Source organism: Micrasema longulum, unplaced genomic scaffold (assembly GCF_059751315.1).
Source record: "Micrasema longulum isolate JH-2025_06_02 unplaced genomic scaffold, ASM5975131v1 h1tg001340l, whole genome shotgun sequence".
Taxonomy (NCBI): domain Eukaryota; kingdom Metazoa; phylum Arthropoda; class Insecta; order Trichoptera; family Brachycentridae; genus Micrasema; species Micrasema longulum.
Window position 1 is genome coordinate 123,667 of NW_028278526.1, and position 27,659 is coordinate 151,325.

The 27,659-nt window shown below is 29.4% G+C and overlaps 1 protein-coding gene across 1 annotated transcript in view; it reads right to left on the bottom strand.

The window, feature by feature from the left end:
• Nucleotides 1–13,732, bottom strand: part of Dop2R (dopamine D2-like receptor) — a gene marked incomplete at its 5' end in the record, with an annotated part of 123,468 nt that extends 109,736 nt beyond the window's left edge. Inside the window, 2 exons of the mRNA XM_088235168.1 lie at nt 4,293–4,545; nt 13,617–13,732. Of these exons, the coding sequence (XP_088091294.1) occupies nt 4,293–4,545; nt 13,617–13,732 (369 nt within the window). The remainder of the gene's footprint in view (nt 1–4,292; nt 4,546–13,616) is intronic.
• Nucleotides 13,733–27,659: the final 13,927 nt, after the last annotated feature.

Consider the following 27,659-nt stretch of genomic DNA (forward strand, 5'->3'; position numbering starts at 1 on the left):
AACTATGTAGCAAAGACAAACAAGGGCAATGCAATAATATTTTACAATATATTCATAATCACGATAAACATATACGACTTCGAGCTGAACCATGCCAATCCATCTTCATCCCAAACTGTTTAAGTGGCGAAAAGATCTACGAACAACCGGAAGATCTATCCAGAATTCCAAGTTGTATGACACATTGACATACCCACACATTCTGGACATTGGGGCACAAAAATAAAAGTAACTTTTAGAAAATTTAATAAATAGCAGATTTTAACCTCTGGTGACACGGTTGGGAACATGAAAATTTTTTGATTGCAACACAGATGGGACATCACTTATAGCATTAAGTATTTTAAAAAAGTCCACCTCAGTTCAACGTTTTTTTTTAAAAAAGAACAACTAAAGAAAACTCTAGTTGAAACATAATTTTTTCAAATGCGAAAATGTCGAAATTTATTACGCTTAAGCTGTTTCTTAGTGAAAATATCATGATTTATTTTATTGAAATAAAAAAGTTTTTGGCAATTAATTTGAAGATTTACGTTGCGGCAGAAAAATAACTTAGATACCTACAAGTACTATAAATTATTTTTTTTAAAAAGGGAATTGTGCTTTTGATTTCTTAATTTTTAATGGTGAAAGTTTTAATGATTTACGTACGAGATAATTTATATCATGGAATATTTTTTTACAGATTAAATATTGCATGCGTTTTTATCCGGCAATTTTAATGTAATTAATTGTTTTGTTAATGTAAAACATAGTATTTTGTTTTTAATAATTATTGTTTCAGATCACGCCGCTCTCCAGAATCTGATGGACGCTCGAATATTGCCGGTTTTGCGGATTTGCGTTATCATTATATTATTTTCTTGGATCATAGTTTCTTGTCCCCAATTACGATATAATGCAGCTAGATTACAGCACGTCTTGCAGCTACAGAGCGCATAGAAAGTAAAAAGTCTTGCCCCCACTTATATTTTTTTAATTTGAAAATCACACTAAGAGTTTAAATGATATTTTAAAACTCAAAATAAAAAAAAAAGAAATTTACATAAATAGGATCTAAATTACAACAAGTCTTCCAGGTACTGAGCACATTGAAGGTTGAAATTCTAGACCCCATTTAAAAAACTGAAGTATTTCATAGTTGAAGATATTTACCTACTGAAGCTAGATTACCAATCGTCTTGCAGCTACAAAGCGCATGGACGAATGGCATTCTAGCAACTTACAGTAATCAATAAATTTACAAAAATAGACATTAAGCATAAAAGTAAATTAGTCAAGTGTTCGAGCTTAAAAGAAAACAATGAAAAAACGAAACAGATAAAGCACCGTTTCAACACAGCGGATAACAAAACAAATAAAAATGTCGGAAGGGCAGCTTTCGTAGATTTTTTATAGTTACTGTCACGCGTGTGGCTAACAAACTGTTAGCTTATTCCTGGAAGATGGTTGATGCTCACGAGTAGCTACCGAGGGAAGGGATGATGCCTTTTATCCCAATGACTTTGTATCAATTTTGGTTCGAATTATTTCGTTTTATAATGGGTATGCTAAATTCCCACTCAATTTTATTTTTTTAAATATATTATATATATTCATTAACATATTAAAACGGAGTTGAAGAACATTTAAGAGAAGGTGATATAGAAGTCTAGGCATCTACAGGGCTTACGACCTGTCAATGGCTGGTTTAAGTGGCCACTTTACACATTGTGTAACATTTACCATTCTGTCCATATTTGAACATCTATATACCTTCAATTCTTTCATCTGTTGATGTTTGTGAAGTTAGAGAGCTGAAACCTTTATTTATGCGGGTGAGATTCATTTAATTGAATTATTTCACCTACATACTAGGCAACACCTGAAATTTCTATACTTCTTCATGAACAAGGTGGATTTATCAACAATAATTTGAGTTTGTCCAAATTTTTGTAGACAAGGACTGGATTCAACTCCCTGGGGAGCTGTTAATCCAGTTGAATCCAGTCCTTGTCTAGAAAAATTTGAACAAACTCAAAATATTGTTTATACATATTCGACAAACGTGTGTATGAGAGTGGTTTAAAGATTGACGAATGATTTTGTATGTTATTAGAAAAGCGACCTTTAATATACTTTATTTGAATCAATTAATTTACTTTAAGTATCAATGTTGTAATTTATCGGGGGGGTTAGTGTTCCAGATAGGTAAATCTTGGTACGTTCGAGTCACAAATCAATACATTCTTAAACGGTTTTAATGGATGTATATATATTCTTTCGTGATTTTAAATTAACAGGCGCACGGTTTGAAAGTTTCTGTTATTCGTCACTTGTCACATATTTTGGTAGGTAAAAAAAAATGTAAAACAATGCTTTAAGATCGGCATTGTCGTCTACACATTGACCTCGTATAAACACTAAAACAATGTTTTTTCACAACAATTAACAATTTATTTTTGAATTTTAAGCTATGGTTGGAGAGAGGAACTATGTTTCACGCTCAGCCAGTACGGTGGCTGAGCGCAAAAAAAAAATGTATGTCCTAGTATGTGTTTATTATTTTGCATATTTATAGAATACTAGCGAACCTGAGAGATGTTTTCTTGCCCAAACGTTGGCTTGCCTGCTATGAGCTGGTTCACTAAATGTATTTTTGATATTCGAATTTTTGATAAACTATATAAATATATATATTTGATATTGAGTTGGAAATTTCAATCTTTTCGTTTCGTCATTGGGTGATTTGCTGTTGCTCAAAGCAAAATAAAAAAAGTGCAAAATCACAAGTCATATAGGTACACAATTTTTCTGTCCGTGTAATGAATTATTAATATTCAAATATTGAATTTAGGTAGATACTCTGGTACTTGTTTATGGTTGAATTCGAAAACGCAAAATAAATATTTTTCAAATATGGTATTCTTTTTACAAATGTCAAACTCTGCTTTTCTCACCAACAGGGGTGCACTTATGATTTTTAAAAATGTTTTCAATGTCAGTTGATTTTATTTTAGTATTCCCAAAAATCCACTTAAAAGAAGTAAGCGGGAAGAAATTATAAAAAATGTAAGTAAAGAATCTGATGAGATCCATAAAAAGTTAATTTTGTTTGTAAACATTGAAAAACAAACTTTTTTTAAATACAAAAAAGCAACATCCTTCCATTTTTTGTACATGCATTTTCGTTGAACGCAACCCTGGTATATCGACGAATAAAACATTTATTCTCCTAACATATGTTTATTACTGGAATATCGTTTTGGCAACATTGAAAATGATTACGGCGCATATTTGATCAATTTTAATATAGAATTACTACAGAAAAGGCGCCTTACAAATGATTTAATTTTTCTTTTGAAAATTCTCAATAATATAGTTGATTCGCCGTATCTTTTACGAAATATTGGTTTCCGTTGTCCTTTTCGCTATACTAGATTAAATTCCCTTTTTATGTACCAACAGGTAAAAAATTATACCTCGAATTCATTCATTAGACGTACCTGTAGAAATTATAATGAACTCAGTATTGATGTAGACATTTTTGACTGCACGTTGCATTTGTACAAAAAATTTCTTCATGGGGTCGATTATTTGGGATATTTGCTGAATGTGCATCTTGAGTGGTATATGCTATGTAAATGTGCATGTTTTTGTATGTTTTATATGTGCGTTCATGTGTGTGTGTGGATGGCTCGGAGTGTACATTCGGTATTTTCATTTATTGTAATTTATTACCTCCATGGAAAACGCAAATGTCAACAATTATTCTTTTCTCACTTCAAATTCTTATTTATTTATTTATGTTTTGCCACATTTAATGTTTATATCTTTGCATAATTTATGAAAACTTAATTGGTCTTTTGATGTTTAAAAATTTTTGTTTTTAATACTTATCATGTATGACTGTATGTTTTCTGAATAAAATAAAAAAAATATAAAAAAAATAAATATATGTTAGGTTGAAGATTTTAATGTTTACAAACACGCGCAGCGCAAAGATCTACGTTTCTCTAAAAACCGCACGTAAATCAGTTAAATGGTTAAGGAGTTCAGAGATATCGCAAGTACAGAAAAATTATATATGTAAAGATACTAACAGTAAAATTTTTGACCAGTGAGTCCAATGACTGTAAAAAGGCAAAATATAGTCAATTTTATACTTTCTTGAGAGCATTCGCCTTATTTATGTTTTAGTGTGTATCAAATGATATAATTATATAAAATAACGGTTATGTAGGTTTTGCGTAGGTTTTGCGTAGGTTTCTAATTGAAATATTTACTAGAAATTAGGAAAAGTTTACACTTACCTTAAAAATATTATAATACAGGAAGACCATGATGATGCAGGGGATGTAGAAGGAACTGAGCGAAGAGTAGATGATAAAGTCACTGTTGTAGAACAAGCACAGATCGGGCAGCCTATCAGGAGTATTGTTGAGACCCAAAACTATGGGAGAACCAATCGCAGCACTGATTACCCACACTAGCACAATTGTCAGCCACACGCGGCGATTGTTCTTGTGTTTCGCGTATTTGATTGGTTGAGTCACTGCGATGTACCTGTAAAATACGTTGCGTTAGTAAAATTCCATTTTTGAAATTACAAAAACAATTTTCTTGTTGAAAATAAAGTATATGAGGTAAAGCAGCATAAGTTGAGGCCAACAAATACAAACGAACAGGTATGTATTGATGTGTCTGTGTGGATTTCTGAAGTCTACACTTGACATGACTCCACATATGCATTTGAGACATACCAATTATTACTCAGCAAAGGTTAATCGCTTTATGATATCAGTTGGACTGCAAGTCTTTTTTGATTCATTTCAAACTTCAACCTTTAACAAACAGTTCATCTAATTTCACTAGTTCAAAAAATAAAATAAGATTTTTTAGTATTTCCATTTTTATTATGTTTATTATTTTAGTAATATAAATCTTATTTTTTTTTTTATTTTATTTTATTAGGTAATTCAACAAAGATACATACTAGAAAACATAAAATTTGAAAGCATTCGTCGATACAATTTTACATGCATATATATCTTCAATTATAGAATAACACAAAATAGATTTATAAATTAAGATGTAATACGTATTTTTGAATATTTTATTTATACTAGATAGAATGCAATAAAAAATAAGATGTACGTGTGTACTTATTAAATAAGATTTATTCCTATGAGATTATTTGCAAAAGCTGAGAGAGTATCATGAAAAATGTCAATTTTATTGTTTCGACAGTATATATTATATTCCCGACACATGCGGGCCATAGGTGTGTGTTAGGTAGCATTAGTTAGTATCTACTTTAGAGTTTAATATTTTATACATAAATTTTATATCGAAAACAACGCGGCGTTTTATCGGGGAATTATAAGTGTTGTATACTTAATTACTGATTTAATATTTTTTTAAATTTAAATGTAAAAAAAAATCATGTAAGTTTGGTGTTTAATATTTAAATTATTAGAAATTTTTTCCTACGTTTTTTAATTTCTTTAAAATTTTATTTATTTTTAAAAACATGACACATTAAAAAATTTCCAACACTAGACGGTTTAAAATATTTATTATGGAGGGGGTATGGGGCGGAACGAAAGTTCATTTTTAAGAGAGTTCGACTGCATATATATGTATGTGTGAGTACGGTATTCGCCTCAACTAAAGCTGCGTTATCTATACCAGTAGAAGTCACTTGGAAATCAATGTTCAGTGTCATCATATTCTATCGTATTAAGGACAATGTAAAAATTAAATAAAACATTTTCTGTATGTATGTAATTAATTATCAAAACATTTAATCGACTATAAACAAACTGTTGATACGAGCAAATGTAGAAATCGCTAAGAAACATGGAATCATAATAGTATAAGAACTCAAAATCTCATTAAGAAGTCAAATGAACACTGGATAATATAAAAGTAACATCTTAAGTTCTAACATGCAGTTACAATTTGCAAGTCATCTTTATGAATAGAGTTTCATTATTTTGTCCAGCTCAGTCAGCGACAAGTGCTTTGCCTCATCTCTCCACGTACTTATAATCCGCATTCACATTATATGTAAAATCTTTGTCAAACAAAAATTGTTATTTTACGTCTCTTCACTGTGTGTTTTAATACAGTAATGATTTACTCAGTAGGGTGTCTACAGAGCTGGATTGTCGGAAGTCTGAGTTTCAACAACATGTAAATATTAACTGCTATTTTTAAGAAAGGTCAATAATTTTTTTTTGGCAAAAATGGTGCTTATTTCAGTAAAATTTATTATCGTGAAAAATTACTTACCTAATGTAAAGTTAAAATTCTGAGAAAAGGCTCAAGCCTGTTGAAATTCAACACATTCGATACGTGTGGTGTACTTGAAAATAATATAAGAAAGTTGCATAAATTTAAGGTAGAGATCCACGCAGAATGCAAGGTTAATATATTATTTATTATATTATTATTTATAAGGCTAAGATATTATTTATATTATTAAGACATTTATGTGCGACTCCTATAGAGTAGGTGTATGGTAGGTTTTCAATTTTAGTGTAATAAATGTCCTGACGAAGAGACGGGTACTTTTTGAAAACGGTAGTCATAGAAACGTCGGAAAATATACAAATATTTAATAACAATATTCAATTCAAATATGAAATATTTGAGAGGAAAGATAATATTCGAAATATTATTATAATAATATAAACAAAGCCATTTCAACCAGTGTTTTTTTTATGAATACATCTACAAGAAGCAGTGACAGATTTATATGATTGAATTCAATAAAAAAAGAAATTAGCATGTCTCATGAAATTAATTTGTATTTAGTGGATGTGCAGTGGTAGGTAGAACGGTATGATGAATAAGTATTTGAATACAGTTTTTTATACCTCGCTCCCAGATGCCCCCCCCCCCCCAAATACTACTCGTTCGTAAAAGTCAAATACACGACGCGTAAAACTGATTACGCCTAGCTAAAAACGACGAAATCGAGGTTTCGAATTTGTATTTTCCCCACCTAAATAATCGACTAATTTTGTTTTATTAAAAAAAATAATTGTCATATTTATTTGATGGGCGGACAAAAGAATATTACTGCAAAATTAAAACTTTTCAGGAAAGACAAAAAACGTCACTATGAACCCAATTACTTAGCTACAGAAATTATATTTTGTAAAATGGTTTATTATTATAAAATGAAAAATATATTGTGTAACAAGATTTAAGTAATCTGTAGAAATGACAGAAATATTCCAGATATACTACTTGAATCATTACAGATGGGACAGAAATTAGTATATTTATACTACTAGAACTAACTAATATTATTTGTACCACTCAATAAATTATAAAAATGATCTACTCATATTACTGAAACATTCTTGTACTATTTGTGTCACTGAATATATGACACAAATGTGCATATTTATTTTATTGAAACCGAAGTTCAATAATCACAAAGTTGTTTTTTTTATGTTTTGGGTACCCATAAAAGTGTATTGTTAATACTATTGATGTAGGAACGTACAAGGAACATTTTCGCATATAAATCACAAAATGAACATCAGACAAATACCATATACAACTTTTTAAAACAAGACAAGAACAATCAAGACTTATGAACCAGGGATTGAAATTATACAATAAACTACCAGACAAAACTAAACAAAAGACTCAGACAAACTTTTCAAAAGATGTAAAAAATATTATTTTGAGCAACAGAGTATAAATGAAAAATGTATATATTATTTTATGTAAAATGAATGTAATAATCCGTAAGGGTTTATAAATACATTTTCAAATAAAAAAAAAAAAAAAAAAACAAAAATACATTTATACTCTTAAGTCGGCCCATCAAAAATTTGTAAACCGTAGTCCGAAGACATCAAATAACAATAAGCGCTTTTAAAGGGTTTTTGGATGGTCCTAGCTCCTATTAAAGACAATTCATTAAAAAAAACGATGGGGAAACGCCCATGGTGAATATCTGTAGTGCGTTGAAAAATATATTGCTCAAGTGCCATAATCCAGGAAGAAAATACGAGAATACGTTTGTCTGAAGAAAAGTCAAACCACCCATCCTTTTAACATACAATATTTAGCGTTTTACTATTATTTATGTCTTTACTGGGTTGTATTTTGGTATATAGTGAGTTTATTTATAAAAAAAAACGTTTTCCTTATTCAATTACTAAACCTAATGTATCTTTTGAAATGAATAAACAAAGTAGTCTCGAAAACACATGTTTTTGTCTTGATATAACAACGACTTTGAAAGAATAAAGAATTGGCTATTTTTACCTAAAGCTTTTAGCCATTTATTTGGGTGACATCAAAATGGCTGCTTTCTACGTGACAGTGTTTTATACTTTCGGTTCTTAGACTCATAATCTCACAACAAAGGCATTGTTTAAAGTAAAGTGTGTTACACGGCTTTGATTTAACATAATAAACCCATTGTACATAATTGATTGCTCACTAGTTCTATACCAGCTCTATTTTATGTCTATGAAAGTACATTTACGAAGCGTGTTTGGTATTTTTATTTAAACTTAATGTTTGTAAGTACCTGGGAGATTATTTGAATAATCGAAAAATTTTTATAAAAAATCTAGTGTAAATATTTTATATTCGTTTCCCCACTGATTTTTTTGTTTAAGAACTCTCTTATTAATTTGTAATAAATTGAAACTGACATAATTTTTATCTTAATCAAATAAATATAAAAAACATTGTTTTAAATCACTTTTATATATTTTTTTCTACTTAACTGCACAACTCATTACATAGGAACATTGTTAAAAAATCACAAAAATAAAGTCCTTGAATATAGTATCTGGCATTAAGGAATTGAATTGTACCTAATGATTGTGATTCAATCTACATTGAAAACACAAAAATAAGTTTTTAAAAGATTACTTAAGGTGCGGTGCCTAAATAATTATTATTATTCTGAATTTGCAAAACCATCCGATGGAAAATAATCATGATTTCAATAAAGACTCTGGATTCAAATTTCTTCATGTTGAAAATAAATAAATAAATCATGATAACAAAATTAACAATATTTCCTTAATATCAACTCCGGTCTAGTTTAAAAGATTGTATCCATCTCACTTTACAATTCTCATAGTTACAAGAGCAACATAACACAAAGACTTGACTTATTAGCTCCATATGTTTCAATTTTTATTCGATAATATTTAATATTCACTGATAAAAAAATATGATAAGATTCATTAGTTAAGTTCATTAAGAAGCTTGGGTAGCTTTGAAACCGGTCCGTAGAAAAAAAAACAATCAGTGGTTAAAAACAAAATTATTTTATTATGTATTTATTTATGTACTTTTTTTTGCCAACAACAGGCCAGGTGACCCAATAACAGTCGTGAATTACATCACAGAAATCTCAGGCTTGAGAAAAATCACTTTTTTTTTTGTGTTCTTACCAGGAATCGAACCCGAAACCTTCCGTGTGTGAGTCAAGCGTCTTGACCACTACACCATGGAGGCCGCCACCACAAAGTTATAATATAATATAATAAATAACCACAAATTTGGTGCTTCAAATATAAATTTTATATTTTGTTTTATTTATTTTATTATCTTTTTATTTCAAAAACGACATAAATAACATAAATAAATAAATAAGTGTACAAAAATATCACAAGCTTTCATATATTTTTTTTTCACAAATATAAATATTGTAAAAACGCTGCACGCTTAGGAAAAATGATAAATTATTTTACCAAAAAACAAAAGATCACTGCAAGAAGTTTGAGAATGAGGAAATAAAGTTGAGGGAATTTTTCAATAGAATATTTCATTTCGGAATTCACTTATGATAACTAACATAAATATACTAAAAATTGCAATTGATACTAAATACTGAAAAAAAAAAGTTAGTTTTTCAAAAAGTTTTTTTAAGACCTGATCATTTATAAGTAACTAGCTTTTACCAGCTTTGCTCACGTGGTATAAGGGAAAAATATTTAGGTAATGAATTGACTGTATGATTGTTGACTGTTGATTCTAGAAAATGAGATTTATCAAATATGTTAACGAAAATGCTTCCATGTATGTATAAGTAAACAACAATCTAAAAACGGAGAAAATCGAGATAAAAAAGAATGTATGACAGGGTGACTCGATATCTCTAAAACTTTTTACATAAGCCTTAGAAGACGATTTTAAGACGCTAAATTGGAATAAGAAAGGCATATAAGTATATGATAAGTATCTAAATCACCTTTGTTTTGCAGACCGTATAGTTATTATAGGTGAAAAGGTAAGTGAACTGGAAACCATGGTAATAAATTATACGAAGCCTCTCAGAAGATTGGCCTGGAAAGAATATAGACAGAACCAATATTTTGAGTTCAATACCTAGAAACATGTGTACTTGAAATTAAACAATTGGTGCTGTTGACGAGTACATTTACCATGGGCACAAAATTAACATGGGAAAATTTGATCAAACTGCCAGGTTGATTCGGCTTTAGTTGGACTGCTTAAGAAAAGTTGAAATACGTTTTCAGAAATGAAGAAATCCCTAACCATCTAAAGGCTAAAGTCTTTGACTCTTGTGTTCTACCAGTGACAGCATACGGTATTGAAACCATGTCACTCACGGCCAGAAGCGTTTACAATATTAAGTGCACTCAGCGGTCTATGGAGAGACAAATGTTGGGTGTCTCCTTAAGAGAGCGAATAAGGAATGAAAAGAAAAGACACCGTATAAAGGTGATCAATATCGCAGAAAGAGTGAGTGTGGGTGAAATGGTAGTGAGCGGGTCATGTTGCGAGACAAGAAGTTGATAGGTAGACCCCCAGAATACTAAATCGAAGACCTTACGATCGTATAAGAAAAGTAGGGAGACCACTGTGTAGATGGACTGACGACATCGTTAAACTCTTAGGACATGGATGGAAACAGAGTACCCAGGACAGAAAAACGTGGAAACATTTGGAAGAAGCATATATCCAGCAGTGGAGAAAGACGGGTTGATAAAAAGACGAAGAATTAAATTTTACTTCTTAACTCTCCGGCTATCTCTATACATAAAATGATGTCAATCGGTTGCTCTGTTAAGACGTAGAGGAAAAACAAACAAACTTTTGCATTTATAATACAAGTATTTGTATGGATATGGATGCTCAAAATTATTAAAAAATATGTTTGTTTCAACCTCAACAAAATTTTTATGGCAAAGAAAGTTTCAAATAAGAATTATTTAATATTGTCTAAATTCCTAGTTGGAATCACATAAAAATACAATATACTCGTACATATTATATACAAAACTTCAATGAAGTTATTGAGATTATTTTCTCTTCAAGATTGGTCGTGACCAGTAAATATAAACAAGTAAATCAGTTGTGAAAAGGGAAAAAAAATATTATTCAAACCTAATAATTATGATTAACGTGGTATATTTTTTAATAATTTTCAGTAACCTTGTTATTTGATATTATTTGAATTATTTTTAATATTTTGATTACATACAAAAAAAAAGTTAGTTAACAGTTAAATACTCGTAACAATTTGGAAGAATCGGGAAGAATTTGTTGTATTTAACTGTTTTAGTTGATGTCATGAATATTAATATGTTTGAAATTAATTTCAAAGCATTAATATAGTCCAACAGCCTTTTGAGTAACACTTTAGAATTACTTCTGTATCGAGTTTACAAAAGCTTGTACATTACAAGGGCTGTTTCAGGAGAAACTGAAGCCTGAATTAATCTCAGAATTTTCAGTATCTCAGGTGCCTAAAAGCATCCGGAAAAAGTCGCCATTTTCAGAGTGTGTTCCGGAAACTAATAATTAAGATTGATACGGTCTAAGGCTAAGGAAATTATCTTTATATCTTGGTAAGATTTGTTAACACCAACAAAGAAACTTTTAAAACCTTGGTTGGAATTAAATAATTTAGGGATCTCTGTGACAAAAGTGAAAGGAATCATGAGTGTTGACTGTTTGTTTAAACTGTAAAAACAGGCAGCCTAAGATTTTGTACCATTGTAAATCTGTAGGTAAAAAGCTAAACCACGAGAATAAAATTCCCAGCAACAAAAAAACTAAAAGAAGCACCAAAAAACAGATTGAACAAAATTAAAAAAAAAATGTACTTTCAGAAGAAAGAGCTCAGGAAACAAGATTTTTGTGATTTTGCGATTTTCAAAACATATTTACTTTTGAACCAAATGTTATGTGTTTGAACTATCAACAAAAACTAAACATAAATTGTAAAATAATATTTTTTTTGATAAAAATAGTACGTATAAAAATATTGAAGTGTTTTTCGCATTGAATTAAAGTGGTCTGCAGATTTTTTTTTCAACTTAGAAGAGCATTTATATGACGAAAGTGGACTTTGGTGTTTTATTTACGAATAAAATATGCTGAGTGCGATAATTTCTGCACTTTAAAATGGTAAAAAGTAGATTCCCATGTTTTTTCCTCTAAGGTACAGAAATTATTACTTTTAAAAATCAACGATGACTATATCATTTACTTTATTTATTAAAAAAAAACAGCCTTTTCTTAACAATATATTGATAACAATAAGTGATTATTGCGTGGAAATCTAAAGCTAATTAAAGAATTTGCTAATCGTTAGGTTTTATTCGGTGTTTTAGTAAAAAATGGTTGGTAGTGCGTTTTCTATTATGTCTTTGTTTTGAATTATTGAATTTTTATTGCTTTCCTCATCACATGAAATACAAAGCAATATGTTATTTAAACTATCTTTGAAGTTTAATGCTATTTCAACAGAGAGGGAAAACATTTTTGAGAAAAGAATGTGGAAGTCTGGGCATTTACAGGGCTTGTGACCTGTCATTGGATGGTGTAAGTGGCCACTATACACACTGTGTAACATTCACATTCTGCCCATGTTTGAACATTCACATTTCCTCAACTCTTCCATCTGTCAACTTTTGTGAAGTAAAAGAGCTGAAACCTTTATCACGTGGGTGAGATTCATCCGGCTGAATCAAATCACCACTAGGCAACGTTTGAAAACAATTTTCCAATTTTAATACTTCTTTTTTTACAAGGTCGTCAATTCAACAATGATTGAGTAGGTCCAAATGCTTGCAGACTGGCTGGATTTCCTCCCAAGGGAGTTATTCATTCATGTTAAAACATGGGTAGAAAAGTGAATGTTACACAGTGTGTAGAGCGGCCACTTAAACTAGCCAATGACAGGTCATAAGCCCTGTAAATGCGTAAACTTCCATATTTCCTTCTCAAAAATGTTTTTCCTCACTGTTGAAATAAATTTGAAAATGAATAACTCCCTAGGGAGGAAATCCAGCCAGTCTGCAAGCATTTGGACCTACTCAATCATTGTTGTATCTTTGAAGTCTTTGGCTGTACAAAATTATGTGAAAACCTTACTTAATTTCCTAGTTCCGATTTTCTATTTATTAAAATAGGATCTCTTTCGTCATCGTTAAAAGTATTTTCTTTTTTTCTACGTGAATTATATCATATCGATGGAAAATTTTCTTTTTAATTGCAATAACATACAAAGTTCTACTAGTAATATTTCAATTTCGCTACAAGTACATTTATAGTGATACAAAAGCAAAAAACAAATTGTAATGATAACGAAAATGGAAAAAAATAATATTTACCTGTCGATTGAAATGGCTACTAGATTGAATATGCTTGATGTTGAACAAATGACGTCCATTGCGATGTAGAAGTCACACACGAATGGTGGAAGCGCCCAAGTTCCATTGAACTGAAAAAAAAGCGTAATTATTGGCAGTCACAAAGTAATGTTTAAGGTAATATTCAAAAGAATGCTCAGGATAATATTTCCATCAGAGTGCTACATGATCTCAAGAATTAGTGATTGAAGTGAACAATTGATTAAGCATTAATTTAAACTAACAATGTTGTTAACATAATACTACAGAGATAAAGAACATTTAAGAGAAGGTAATATAGAATTCCAGGCATCTACAGGGCTTATGACCTGTCAATGGCTGGTTTAAGTGGCCACTTTACACGCTGTGTAACATTCACCATTCTGCCTATATTTGAGCATCTATATTCCTTCAATTCTTTTATCTGTTGATGTTTGTGAAGTTAAAGAGCTGAAACCTTTATTTATGCAGGTGAGATTCATCTAATTGAATTATTTCACCTACATACTAGGCAACGCCTGAAAATAATATTTTTTCAATATCTTTACTTCTTCATGGACCAGGTAATTTATCAACAATATTTTGAGTTTGTCCAAATTTTTGTAGACAAGGATTGGATTCAACTTCCTGGGGAGCTGTTTATATTAACATATTACAACAGAGTTGAAGAAAATTTAAGAGAAGGTAATATAGAAGTCCAGGCATCTACAGGGCTTATGACCTGTCAATGGCTGGTTTTAGTGGCCACTTTACACACTGTGTAACATTCACCATTCTGCCTATATTTGAACATCTATATTCCTTCAATTCTTTCATCTGTTGATGTTGTGAAGTTAAAGAGCTGAAACCTTTATTTATGCGGGTGAGATTCATCTAATATATTCATATAATATGTTAATATAAACAACTCCCCAGGGAGTTGAATCCAGTCCTTGTCGACAAAAATTTGGACAAACTCAAAATATTGTTAACAATATTGTGATTGCTGAAATGTATTTAACAAACATATTTTTACATAACGGAACGGAATTGTACATAAAAATGATTTAAGAAGTTTTTCAAAGCCATGTTAGCTGTTAATAGCTGGTTTTATAAACAACATATAATTTTTATTGGATATTAAATCGACATTAACTTTGTAGAAAAACGTCATAAAATATATTGAGTTTCGAAAAGCACAGATTTTTCTATCTACAGGTGTAGTTATAAACTCTTATATTTTTTTATAACTAGACCTTATAGATGAAAAAAATTATGCTTCCCAAAAATATTAATAATATTTTTAATAATATTAATATTAGAGCTTCAAAAAATATTTAAATGGTCTCGTTACGAGTTTAATTTTATTTACTCAAACTTTTATATTTCTGTCCACTCTACGAATAATTAACCGTTTGTAATGATAACTGACGGTTGTGTGTTTTATAAACCAATTTTGTACGACAGTCATTGGTATGTATTATTCAATAAAAATAGGTATGCATAATCGCAAACTAAAAATTTTATCCACTAACTATGTGCTAAGGGTCAAAACGTCCAATGCTCATTATTTGTAAGGAATCTAGGTGTTTGCCATTATAGTAAATTGCTTTTCGACACCCATGTTGACGGCATCATAAAAAAGGCTTTACGTACTGTGTTAAGCTTTGTGATGCGTAGCTCTATGTCGTTCACAATGACAAAGACATTTCAAATCTTTGTGCGGAAACTGAGCATTTGTACAAAGCGATTAAAAATATGCATCACAAAAATGGAAAAATGTACGATGTACTGATATCACGCTTTGAAACTATACAAAAAAACTGACAACCATCTTTGTTTTCGATTGTAACTTGACTTTAAATCCGATCAATGCATTCAAATATGTAAAAAAACATCACCAACTACCTCTGCAAAAACGTCGCAATAAAGTTGATACTCGTTTAATTATGTTTCTATTGAAAATTGCACCCAGTTCAATCAATTGTCCTGAATAGTAATCCAATATCGCTTTTAATGTTAATCCGTTCTTATGAACAACTTTCATTTTCATACACCTCTTATTTCATCCAATATGGAAATATGACTTTTTTTACATTTTCAAAGTAATAAGGGTCTATGAAATATTGTCGGGTGAAAAAAAAACTTTTTTCAGTACCATAAAAAATATTTTTACATTTTGATTTTTAATTCCCGAAACAACAGTCATTGCTTTGCCAACGCTCCTAATACGTCACGATTTATGTGAATTTTGAACTTTGTCCCTAACCGTTATTTTTTGTATAGAACATCGTCACAAATCTTGACGTCACAATTATCGATGCCAAACATGTCGCGATTTCTTAATAACGCATTTTTTATAATTTATTTTTTAACGTTTCGTTAGAAAATATATTTCCACAATATCCATATTGACTGAAAAAAATACAAGTAATTTTTCTAATTTCATTTCATAATTTTTTATTGGTGTTCGTAGTATGTGATATTTCCTTTTTATTTTAATGATTTTAGTAAAATGACAAAATTATTGAACTGAGATTTATTTGCAAACGATCATAGTGACGTGCTACATTTGATTTCGAAATAATTATAGTTTTTTTTTTCTTTCAGATTTAGTTTACTGTTACTTTTTTTTTGGAAAATATATTTTAACTTACTGTGGTGCTATTTGTGATTAACTTATTAATTTTAATTTTCATGTTCGATACGTGTAGCTTTTGGTTATCCTTATGACGAACAATACATATAAATAAATAAAAAATAAGTTTCAAATGGTATCAAACTTACTTACGGAGTTTATAAAACCGGTTTTTATAAATTTACACATTTATGACTAGAGTTCTATATGGCACTCAAATTCTATCCATCAAATTAAAAAAATTTGTAACAATAATAACACGGTTAATAATTATTTCAAGTCTCAAGCAGGTATGTACACGTTAAAATGTAGTTGGCGTAAATTCATCCACGTGTGATAACGTAACCAGAGTTGCAGTTTCAATGTTGAAAAAAAAGAACTACCATAAAAATCCAAAGTAATAATGTTGTTTTTTCAAAAGTCCATTTTATAAAGTTTCATTAAATGTTCTATTAATATAACTTTTGTGTGTCTGTGGTGTAACTAAATAGGATACAATAAGGTAAAGTTAATAAAGTCCACATAGGATACAGAACTTCAAATATCTCTTTTTTTATTTAACGATGAAGTAGTTTTTGTAATCATTAAATTGTCATTTTAATATAGGTTTTGGAAAGTAAAACTTGTAGAACTATAGTGGATTATAATACAAAAATATTTATCCTTACTATCCGAGGAATAATTATAGAAATGAATGAAAGTGATGACAATACCACCAAATCTGTTTTTCTGCCTAAGAAAAGAGCACGAGAATAGAACTTATAACACGGAAGACTGAGGCCCCGTTCAGTGGCCGTTGTCTGTTGATAAAACAAAAGAAGATATTTGTTCAATCAGTCAGTATTTGGTAGTAAGCGGGAGTGCTTGCTGGTTATATGATCGGCGTATTTATAATTTCGTTTTTATTTTACTATAGCAGACCTAAACTTAATTATATAAATTATGGAATATCAATTATTGTACAGTTTGTTTTTATGTTTTTTTTCAAATGTCTGAATTTCAGAATTGAGTTTTAACTGCTTTTTTTTAGAAATGTATTTTTTTAAACATTTTTTCTTTCCTAGATTCCCTATTTTATCTCCATCCAAACTCATAATCTGATCCCATATTCCTCATCAATTAATACTTATAACATAGTGTCCTTTTTAAAATTTCATTAATGTTAATATGTGCAAGCTTTATCACCCAATTAGAAAACAGCTGTTATTATTTTTTTTTTTTTTAAATATTTTATTTGAACATATAATGTATGCATCTTTTGATACATATTTATGTTTTTTTAGTACAACATTTTGACCAATCTCTTGTTTTCACTAGTCTGGGGCGATTTTGTTAATTTAATACCACCATTCTCTGAAATTTAAGGTTGAAATTAGGAAAAAATCTTCATCATGAGCCGTTTAATTCCAAGACAATACTGTTAATTAAGATGGACGTTAAAGGGCGATGGAAAGAGTTGATTACGTTACAGAAAGGGCCGCTTTAATAAATTGATTGAAGCCGTTTTCCTGTAAGACCGTAACGCGTTGACCCTTGAACGTTATCACCTAAGAGTTAACGATCAAATAAAAATAGCAAAACTCAATTAATGAAATACCTTTAAAATGTTCGAAAGCCCGAATGTTACGGAGCTAGATAATTCACCACAATTCAAAAATAAGCAATCAAAAGGCTTGTTGTATCACAAATAGTTAATCTCGCAAATATCTAAAGTTTAAAAAATATTTATTGAATTGCTGTTTATTTTGTAGAACTCCATATTAAATATTTAAAATAAAAATCGATCACCGATTTATGTCTGCTAGAATCATTTATTTTATTTTTAAGCACAAAAACAAAAACTTAGACAATTGTTTCGCCTTGATAGACACTGGCGTGCGTTCCATATAGGCACAAAAACAGTGCCTACCCTACTAGAATTTCATTAAAACAATAACAAAAAATAATATAAAATATACGCTGACTATTTGTAAAATTTGAAAAATACCCCAAATGTTATTCGGTTTTAAGAGTTTATTGTTCCGATCGTGGCGCCGCTAAGAGCTCATTTTGGCAGAGGCACGAACTGCTAATGCCTATTTTCTTCTTATTTTCATATCTGTATACTCCTACACAACGCTTATGTGTAGGTTTTTTTTCAGTTGTAATTACGCGTGTGTGGGTAAGTTTAAAAGAACTGCTTTACAAGGGCTTAGAAAGACAAAACTAACACGTTACTGACATCTAGCGTTTTTTTCAATTATTATTTAAGTCAAAGATCAAAAAATGTCAAACAAATAACGTCAAATTGATTTGTTTTATACACTAGAGAATATAGCCCCCCCCTCTTGTCAATAAAAATCGAAATGTAGTTTTGTGTTTTGTGAAACTTGTGATATTGACGGGAATGTGTGTTTAACCGTTTTAAAGACAAGTTACACGTATATTCAGTGATTAATATTATGAAGAGTTTAACTGACAATAGTCCTTAAAATATAGCTTAATGAGAATGACACTTGTCAGAAAAAACGACATAACTTTGAAGGAACGTCTAAGGAGTTATTTATATTGACAAAAGAAAGATCATTCGTATCTGGAGTGTTCATTTATTTTTTTAATACAATGCTTGACACAAAAATCAACATAAAAATATAAAATTAGCCCTAAAACTAAAATAAACCTAATTATCACGACGTTTTAATAAGGTTACATCAATTTGCAAAAACGTTAGAGATGGGAAAAATTGATCAATGTAAATTGATCGCTTTGAATAATGGTTATGAACCAAATTTAATTGACAATATTTTGAATAAAAAAACTAAAAATAAACTATGGGAAAAAATACTTATATAGTTCCCAAAACATTTCTAACAATAATGATAATCAGCGTAGAATTTTATACATTAATTCATTTTCTAATAATATCGCTCAAATTTTACCCAACAATATTAGGCCTGTTTTTTCTACTAATAAAGGTGAAATATTATCAAAATGAAAAGATAAGGATGATAAATTAAATCATTCGGGAATTTATTAATTAAATTGTTTAAATTGCCCAAATTTCTATATTGGAAAAACTTCACGTAAATTTAAAGTAAGAATCAAAGAACATGTAAGATGTCTCAGTAATAATATTTTTTTCAGAATTCGCAAATCATCTTACATCATAATTTTAATCAAGAAACTTGTGTAGAAATTTTTCATGTCAATAAAAATGGTTTTTGTTCAGACAATTTAGAACGATTAGAAATTAGTAAATCAAAAAATATTTTAAAAATATTCCCTTTATGATTCATTTCATCTTATTTTTCTCTCTTTCTTTCATTTTCTGTTGTTTCATACAATATTTTATAATATAAATATCAACGCGAGTAATTAAAAGTTAGTTTAATTACTGACAATGAGGTAGCAACCTCGAAACCGGTCAAAGTATAACTCTAAATTAAAGTGGTTTATAAAAAAATATAAACATATAAGTGGAAAATAATAAATTTAAAAAAAAAGATTTCGTAACAATATATTTTATAAATCATATAAAAAAATAAGTAATATATTACATAAATTTAGCATTTATTTCGATTTTTAATGTGGCTTAGGTAATTTCAACAGTAACTACAAGTCAACAACATAGTGATCCAAACTAATGTGACGAGTGAAGGAAACTGTTTGGTAAGATTTATCACTTATATACTGTAAACCTTTTTTTTTTTACTACCTACCCTAGGTAAAAACTCTGTGCACGCGACTGTTGATAGGGCATTTTCAAACAAACATGAGGATACAATGGACTGAAGCTATGTATTTATATAGTAATATAATTCTAGGTACTTAATCAATAATAAATTAAAATGTTCTTACAAGGCGAATCGATTGCTCAATTGTTTGTTTTAAATAAATAAAATGAAACTAACGGTTTTAGTAAACTCGAATTAATATTTCATTTTTTTGTTTTTTTAATGAGAAATACTTGATTTCTTTTTATTTACTCAAATACAAAAATTTTCAGACCATTTCCCAAGTGTCGTAAATAACTTGTACTGGAAATGTTATTTACGCATAAGCCATTCACGATCATTAAAGTTTTAACAGTTACTGTTGATTTATTAAGTGACCATGCGTTTATTTTATAGAAAACACAATTCTAGGTATTAAAGTAATAATTGAAGGTATCATTTTTAGCCTGCACAATGATTATAATCGTGCGAAAAAACAATAGTTCAAAGCAAAGCTATACATAAAGACCGTCAGTCTATTTCACCATCACAATCGTTTGAAAACGCCCTAAGAAGACAAAACTACAGTCCGATTTTTTTGTTTTAAGTAATAAAATTAGTAGACTCAAATCAGAGTTTAATTCTAATGATAAAATACAAGTATATATTTTTTTTCATTTTAAATCTTAAAATAGGGTATACATCAACATATTCTTACATGCGTTCTTATAATAACAATGTACATTTATTTAATTAATAAGTTGTTTTACTCATATTTCTTAACCTAAATTATCGTTTAACTTCTGTCTGCAAAATAAATAATTTTATCTTATTAATAATATTAAACGAATTGCCTTTGAAGTCAAACGTTTAAATAAATGTTAGTAGATATTTGCATTTAACCATATTTTCCAAACTAGATTTTTCTTTTTCTAGCTGTTTTGAGACGTACCCGTCTCTTTATCAGGACGCTAATTACACTTATTTAAATATTTTTGACTACATAGCTACTCTTCGGTAAAAAAAAGGGTAATGTGATGGTTGAAGCATTTACCTACCATGCTTGAGGTCCCAGGTTCGAATCCTGAAAAGTCGACGTAAGGTACTTTTTTTTAATGCTTACAAGGCAATATTTCGGTCTCAAAAAAGCCGGAAGGTTTATCCCAAAGAATTCTAATTTACAGTTTTAATTCAGTACCCTAAGCTCCATGTGGTACTCCGGGGGAGGGGGGCTGTTATGGTTGTTTTGCACTCCTGTCCAATATAAATATAAATATTCATTAGTACTTAATGTCAAAGTAGATTTTGTTTGATTATGCCGGTGTTAACCTCCAATCAATATTAATATTATTTTAATTTGTTTGTAATTACTTGATCTGAATTTCAGTCCTTCCGCAAAATACACAAAGCAAAGGTGCGAAATTAAACGCGGAATTTGCATATTTAATAAATATGCCGGCTCAACCTATCATATCTAGGTTCATAAACCATGTTCTGGAGTACCTACGTATAAATTTGTCCTCGCGTTAGTTTAGATTTATTTGAAAAGTCTGAGTAATTAGAGCAACAGGATGTAGAATTTTCTGCTCGTTAGAGCCAAGGATAAGAAGGTTCTATAATGGATTTTAGTAATGAATAAAACAGGTCTCAGCCAAAGGTAATGCACTGTATTAGTGAGAGCCTTAAGCTTGCGGTAAACAAGTTTTTATTTTTGTTTTCTTAGGGAACAACTAATTGGATGTTGTTAGGATCATCGGTAAAAAATGGCGAGAAATTCTTCATAAAATCTTAAATACGAAATATTTTTACAAAATAGGTTATATTGACGTTTCAAGGCATCACAAACTCATTTTACAGGTTCTAATATTGATTTTATTAGCTCTTGCAAAAATTCAGATTCATTAGAAATCTAGAAATTTTCCCATATCTTCAAGTCAATAAGTAACATCTTATCCCTAATTTAACTCAAACAACTATATTTTATTTTATGTAACTCAATTATAACTTATAGCATAATATGATGGGGAGACACTTATAAATCGATATTAAAACCTCTTAAATCTGCTCAAAAATCAATCATTAAAATCATTTTAAAAAAGCCCTATAGGTACCCCAGCGTCAAGTTATTTGAGGAATTCAAGATCTTAGATTTAAGGCAATTATATATTTTTAGAATAATAATATTTGCGAAAGTAGATTATTCTATCAAATTCCAAAAGGAACACTCCCACACTACCAGAAGTCAAACTAGAGGATGGGTCATGGGGTCTATCACAAACTCTGAATTCGGGCAAAGAAATTTCAGATTTCTGGGCCCCAAAATATTCAATATGCTACCCAAATATTGCAAAACCATGACCCGGATTCAATTTAATAAATTTGTATAAAAATTATTATTGGGTTTAGGTCGAGAAAAATCGGAAAATTTACTCAAAATGCATTTCTAAATAATAAATTATTATTGTATACCTATATAGTAAATTAACACCTAGGTAGTAATGTTATTGATTATTTTTTGCATAAAAATGTCTGCCTTAAAACAGGTTGTACCTAGTTAGGCAGACTAGAAATGATCCAGATAAATCTTTTACCTAAGTGTGTATGTAGTAGATAAAGTAATTGTTATTTTTGTTAATGAACGTTAATTTAATTAGAATGTTAATTTTGTTTTATCTTATTAAATACGCTGATTACTAGTATTTTTATTATTTGAAACTATTAGTTCAAAATGTGTTTTGAGTTGAATTTTATAATATTTAAGATAAAAAGCTTAATAAATTACAGTGGTGAATAGAGAAATATATAGCTTTTTTTACAATTTTAAATAAATAAGGGTCTATGAAATACTATTCTTTGTACAAACAAAATGGTTTTTTTCATTTTAAAATTTTATAATGTTAAATTCCCGCTAAAACAGTCTATTGGATTAGCCATGCCTCTAAAATGTCACGATTTGGTTACATTTAAAACTTTGTTTGTTACCGTTTAAATTGAAATAAAACATCGTCAAGGATATTGACGTCACAATTATCAAGACCAAACATGTTGCGTTCTGGTAGTGACATCTTTTTCAAGAGTTTGATTTTAAAAGTTCGGTATGAAAATATTTTTCTACCATATCCATATTGATTTTGAAAATACAAATAATTTTTCTAAATGCAATTTACACATTTTTATTTGTATTTGTATTCGTAATATGAGGCTATTCCAATGCTATTAAAAATATCAAAAGCGGCCAACTGCGTATTTAATATTGAATAAAAATAGCGTTTCTTGTTATGTTAACCTTAAGGTTAATTGAACGTAGCTATGCAAAAAACAGCCAGCCATAGAAAAGTGAAATTGAGATAATAGCATTTTTATGAAAAGAGTGAATAACCAAATCTACACAAGATTCAGAATGTTTTTGGCTTTGACAAATGATTGACAATGATAACTTTTAGTTTTTTTTAATATTCAAAACAATAATCTTAGTATGCGTTTGACCAATTTTTAATGATTTTTAAATATTTTTTAGTGTTGTGGGTGTTTTCAGAGAATTGAGAAATTCCATTTTTGTGATCGACACTATTTTCAGAAGGTTATAATTACAGTTTTTGGTCTAGTTATTTTTAGCAGAATACAGAGTTGACCTAACTGCACCCGATGACACACATATATATTTTTTTCGAAATTGTAGACTGGCTGCTTTTTGCAAAACTAAGTTCAATTGTTCAAAGTGATAATGGCACCAAATATTATCAAATAAAAACTAAGAAAAAAGGCAAAGTCATAAAATTCAATTATATATTAGGCTGTTAAAAAATATAATGAAATGGGAATAAACATTTATGAAATAAAAATAAAAAAACCAACAGAAGGTTAATAAATATGTGTTAAATTTTTGTGCATTGTTATTATTAGAGCACACATAAGAATATGTTTATTATTGCACGATTTAAAGATTTTAAAAAAAAAATCTATTATAGATTTTCGAAATTTTCTCAAAAATATGTATTGAATCCTTTGGCCATCTTTAATACTGAGTGCCTCATATGTTATACTTCCTTATTACAGCACAAAACAATTAACCCTGCAATACTTTATAATAAAGAAACTCGTTTGCGAGCTGCGCCTTTTAATATTTATTAGTGTAACATCTTAATTTCTAATTTTCTTGTAACGATCTGGCTATCTAGCAATCCGGATGACTAGAATTTGAATAAACGTAGCTTCACAGTTTGGTGTTCAATTAAGCAACCTTTACCATACTTTTTGCCATAAATATTGCGGTTGTGTTTTTATTTTACAATAAAACATCCAAACGAAGCCGTAAATAGTTTTTAGCAGTAAAATTTAGCACGTTTAAAATGAAGAAACAAATTAAAAACGTCAATTATTTTCCGTTTAAAATGTTTGCGAACTAAACAAGTATAAACTATATATATATTACTATAGAAGCTATTTCGCGGGAAATAAAAACCACGATTTGCTTTCTATTTTAGTTAATAGGACAATAAAGCTTTATTTTCGTGCGTTATCAGTGATCCGGTAAGGATCATAAACTCTTTGACCACAAGGTTAAATGAAAAAAATGTATAAATTGGCTTAGTGAGTCTTATTTATTTATTAACGGACATTGTCCATGTATACAATTTATAAGGTTAAATATTACAATAAAAGAATAGTTCAAACATTAAAAAAAAAGAAATGAAGCATTGACAAACATAAGGGACATCGAGACAAGATCTGGACTATTTATTTAGTGCTCGTTTAAATCGTGGTAAACTTAACCAAAAAAGTCCAGATCTTGTCTTGAGTTAACAATACGACAAAGACGGGTCATTGGAGAATTTAGGCCATAGTTTGTTCTATGCTGATCGATGAACAGTACTTCATTGTTTCTCAATCTACGAGTCATATAATTAATAATATCGCACATGTATTTTTAAATTGACATATATAAAAAATGATGTTTTGAGAAAAAGGCGAAAAATTGTTTGCGAGGTTAATATTTTTTTTTTACAAAACCAAAAAGATTTTCCAAGGTGACTGGAGCTAACAATTATTTAATTATATATTTTTTATATTACGTTTTTTGAGCCTCCAAAATTTTTTTTTTTTTTTTTTTCATTAATAAAGTGACTTTTCTCGAAATAACAGCAAATATTAATTTGGCCTTGATCGGCTAAATTGACAGAAATCAAAATAAAACTTTTTGTTTTTATCAGAGGTGGGCAAATGAAATAACAACGTATTTGAATTATGAAACTGATTGATAATTAATTGAATTTGGAAGTATTCCCTTTAAATTGTAATTCAATTAATTAGGATATAAAAGGGAATTTGTTATGTGAATTATATTTGATTACAAGAAATCTTATAGTATTGTAATTTAAATACACTGTTACTAGTTACAATTTGTAATACAATATTAAACGTGAAAATTTTACTTTACACCCAACAGTTGGATCGAATGTGTATGTAATTTTAACCACAAAATAAAAATATTACTTGGAATGACTGCTTAATCATTATCATGGTTCCCTTCCGCACCTAATGATGCATTGGACACTGTATTGGTACACCAACCGCAGCGTATCTTGATATTTTTTTTTACATTAAGGCAAGGTGATCAGTCCCACGCTTCAAATACCAATCAAGAGACATTAAAATATTCTAGTGTAAAAACACCTTTTTTAATAAATATTTCACATCAACCATGTCGGGCTGACACTGCTTAGTATATGATTTCAATTACTTATTGTGCTATCGATTCCTAACAATATTTTATAAAACTTCTTCTATTAGTTTATTATTATTACTTATTTAATTTCGTTTAAATCACGTCTGAAAAAACATTTCCTTTCTCTTCTTAAATCTCTTCTCCTTTCCTCATTCCTCTTTTTTCCTTTTTCTTATTGAGTAAAAGTTTTGATTTATGGTTATTTAAAATAAATACGTTTATTTCTATTTTTATATATCTTTAGCTTTTGAATTTTTATTTTATATTGAATATGTTCTGTAACTTGAATTATAAAAATAAAACTATTATATTATTGGTTGGTTGGAAGAAATTGCCATTTGGCAATAAGCCCGCTAATGTACAAATAGCATTATGTACAAAAAGTTAAATAAATATATTAAGCAAATTTAGGTAAATAAAAAAAACAAATTAGGATCACAACAAGTAGGTTTATTGAACGATATTTTTAATCATTGATCGCACAGTACAAAATATTGTTGCTACGTCTAAACTCGTTTATTCAAATACACACAATAACTCATGGCGTCTTTTAACCATTTAGAAATAAACGTTCTATTTTTTTTCCTTGCAATTTGAATTAAGTTTTAGCACCTCCTTATTTCAAACATTTCGTCTGGCAGCCGGTTTGCTTTGGGACAGTTAGTCATTGTTGCGTACGAAAATATCCGCTCTACAGGCGCAGAAAAAGGTAGCGGCGTATTATATTTTATGGATACATTTTTTATTTCAGCATGACTATTTAGTAAATAAAGATTTTTGTTTTCTTCCGCAATAAAATGTTAACATAAAAGTTTGGTTTTCGATCTTGGTTCGTTTCTTCGGTTTTCTAAATCTGAACTGGATTTGTTTTCAAAATAGTCATACTGTTTTGATTTATGTTCAGTTCCCGGCATTATATCACGTACTTCAGCACTTAGAAAGAGTCTGTCGGCCATTTCATCAAATTTTACATTGTTGAGCGTCGTCTCTGTTGCACGATTCAAATTCAAATCAGAGCAGGACTATAAATGTTTTCATACTTATAATTGTAGGCATTACATTTAATAAAAAACATCATAAATTACTGTTGGCATTTCTGTATAAAATGAGATGTATATTATGAGATGTCAAACATTAGAGAAGAAGTGATCGTTTATTTTTGTTTGATAAACAAATTAATACCGTATTTTTTAATTTAAAATGTTTTCCGTGACTCTCTGTTATAACCTTCTAATTTGTTTCATTTTGTTCTAACAGTTGATTAATCTAAAAATACCTCAGAATAATAATGCGCCAAGCTATAGAGAAGCCCACACGTCGGAAAACCATTCTATGACTGTAATGTAATGCTTAAAAAAAAAAAAAATGAAATACTTTACTTGAAACCTTTTTTTATACGCTTCTATCATCTTTTTTTAAAAAAAAAAATAATTCTGGTTGTAATATTCAATTTAAAACCATATCTTATTGACTTTTTCGGTGACCTTCAGACCAACCCTTTTAAAAGTGATTTTTTCATATTTTTTTTAAAATATATATTTGGACCCCTGTATTTAGCAGCCTTACGTGTTATGTACAAGGCTAAGGTACTCGGAAAAAATCGTTTTCGTTTGTCTTGGAAATAAGATGTTCGATCACTGATTTTGGTTTATTACCTTTATGAGTCCAATCACCATTGTTGCAAAGTTCAAGAACAATGGCGCGTTATAACTACTTTTAACTTCAATGTGGGTATCTGTTAAGGATATTCCATCTTTCCTGCACTCTGCTTTAAGATGATAGCGTTGTAAACTAAAAAATGGGCACTGAAATTACAGATGTTCGATACTCTATTAAGAAATATCATCGCATGGACAATAGTCATCCTTCCTTAATTTAAACCTACATAGATAACTTCTCATAGCTCCGTGTCCGGTAAAAGTTTGGGTCATTTCGAAAGTACTTTGGTGATGATGACGGAAGTTTGCTGCATCAGCCAGCGTTGGGAAAAA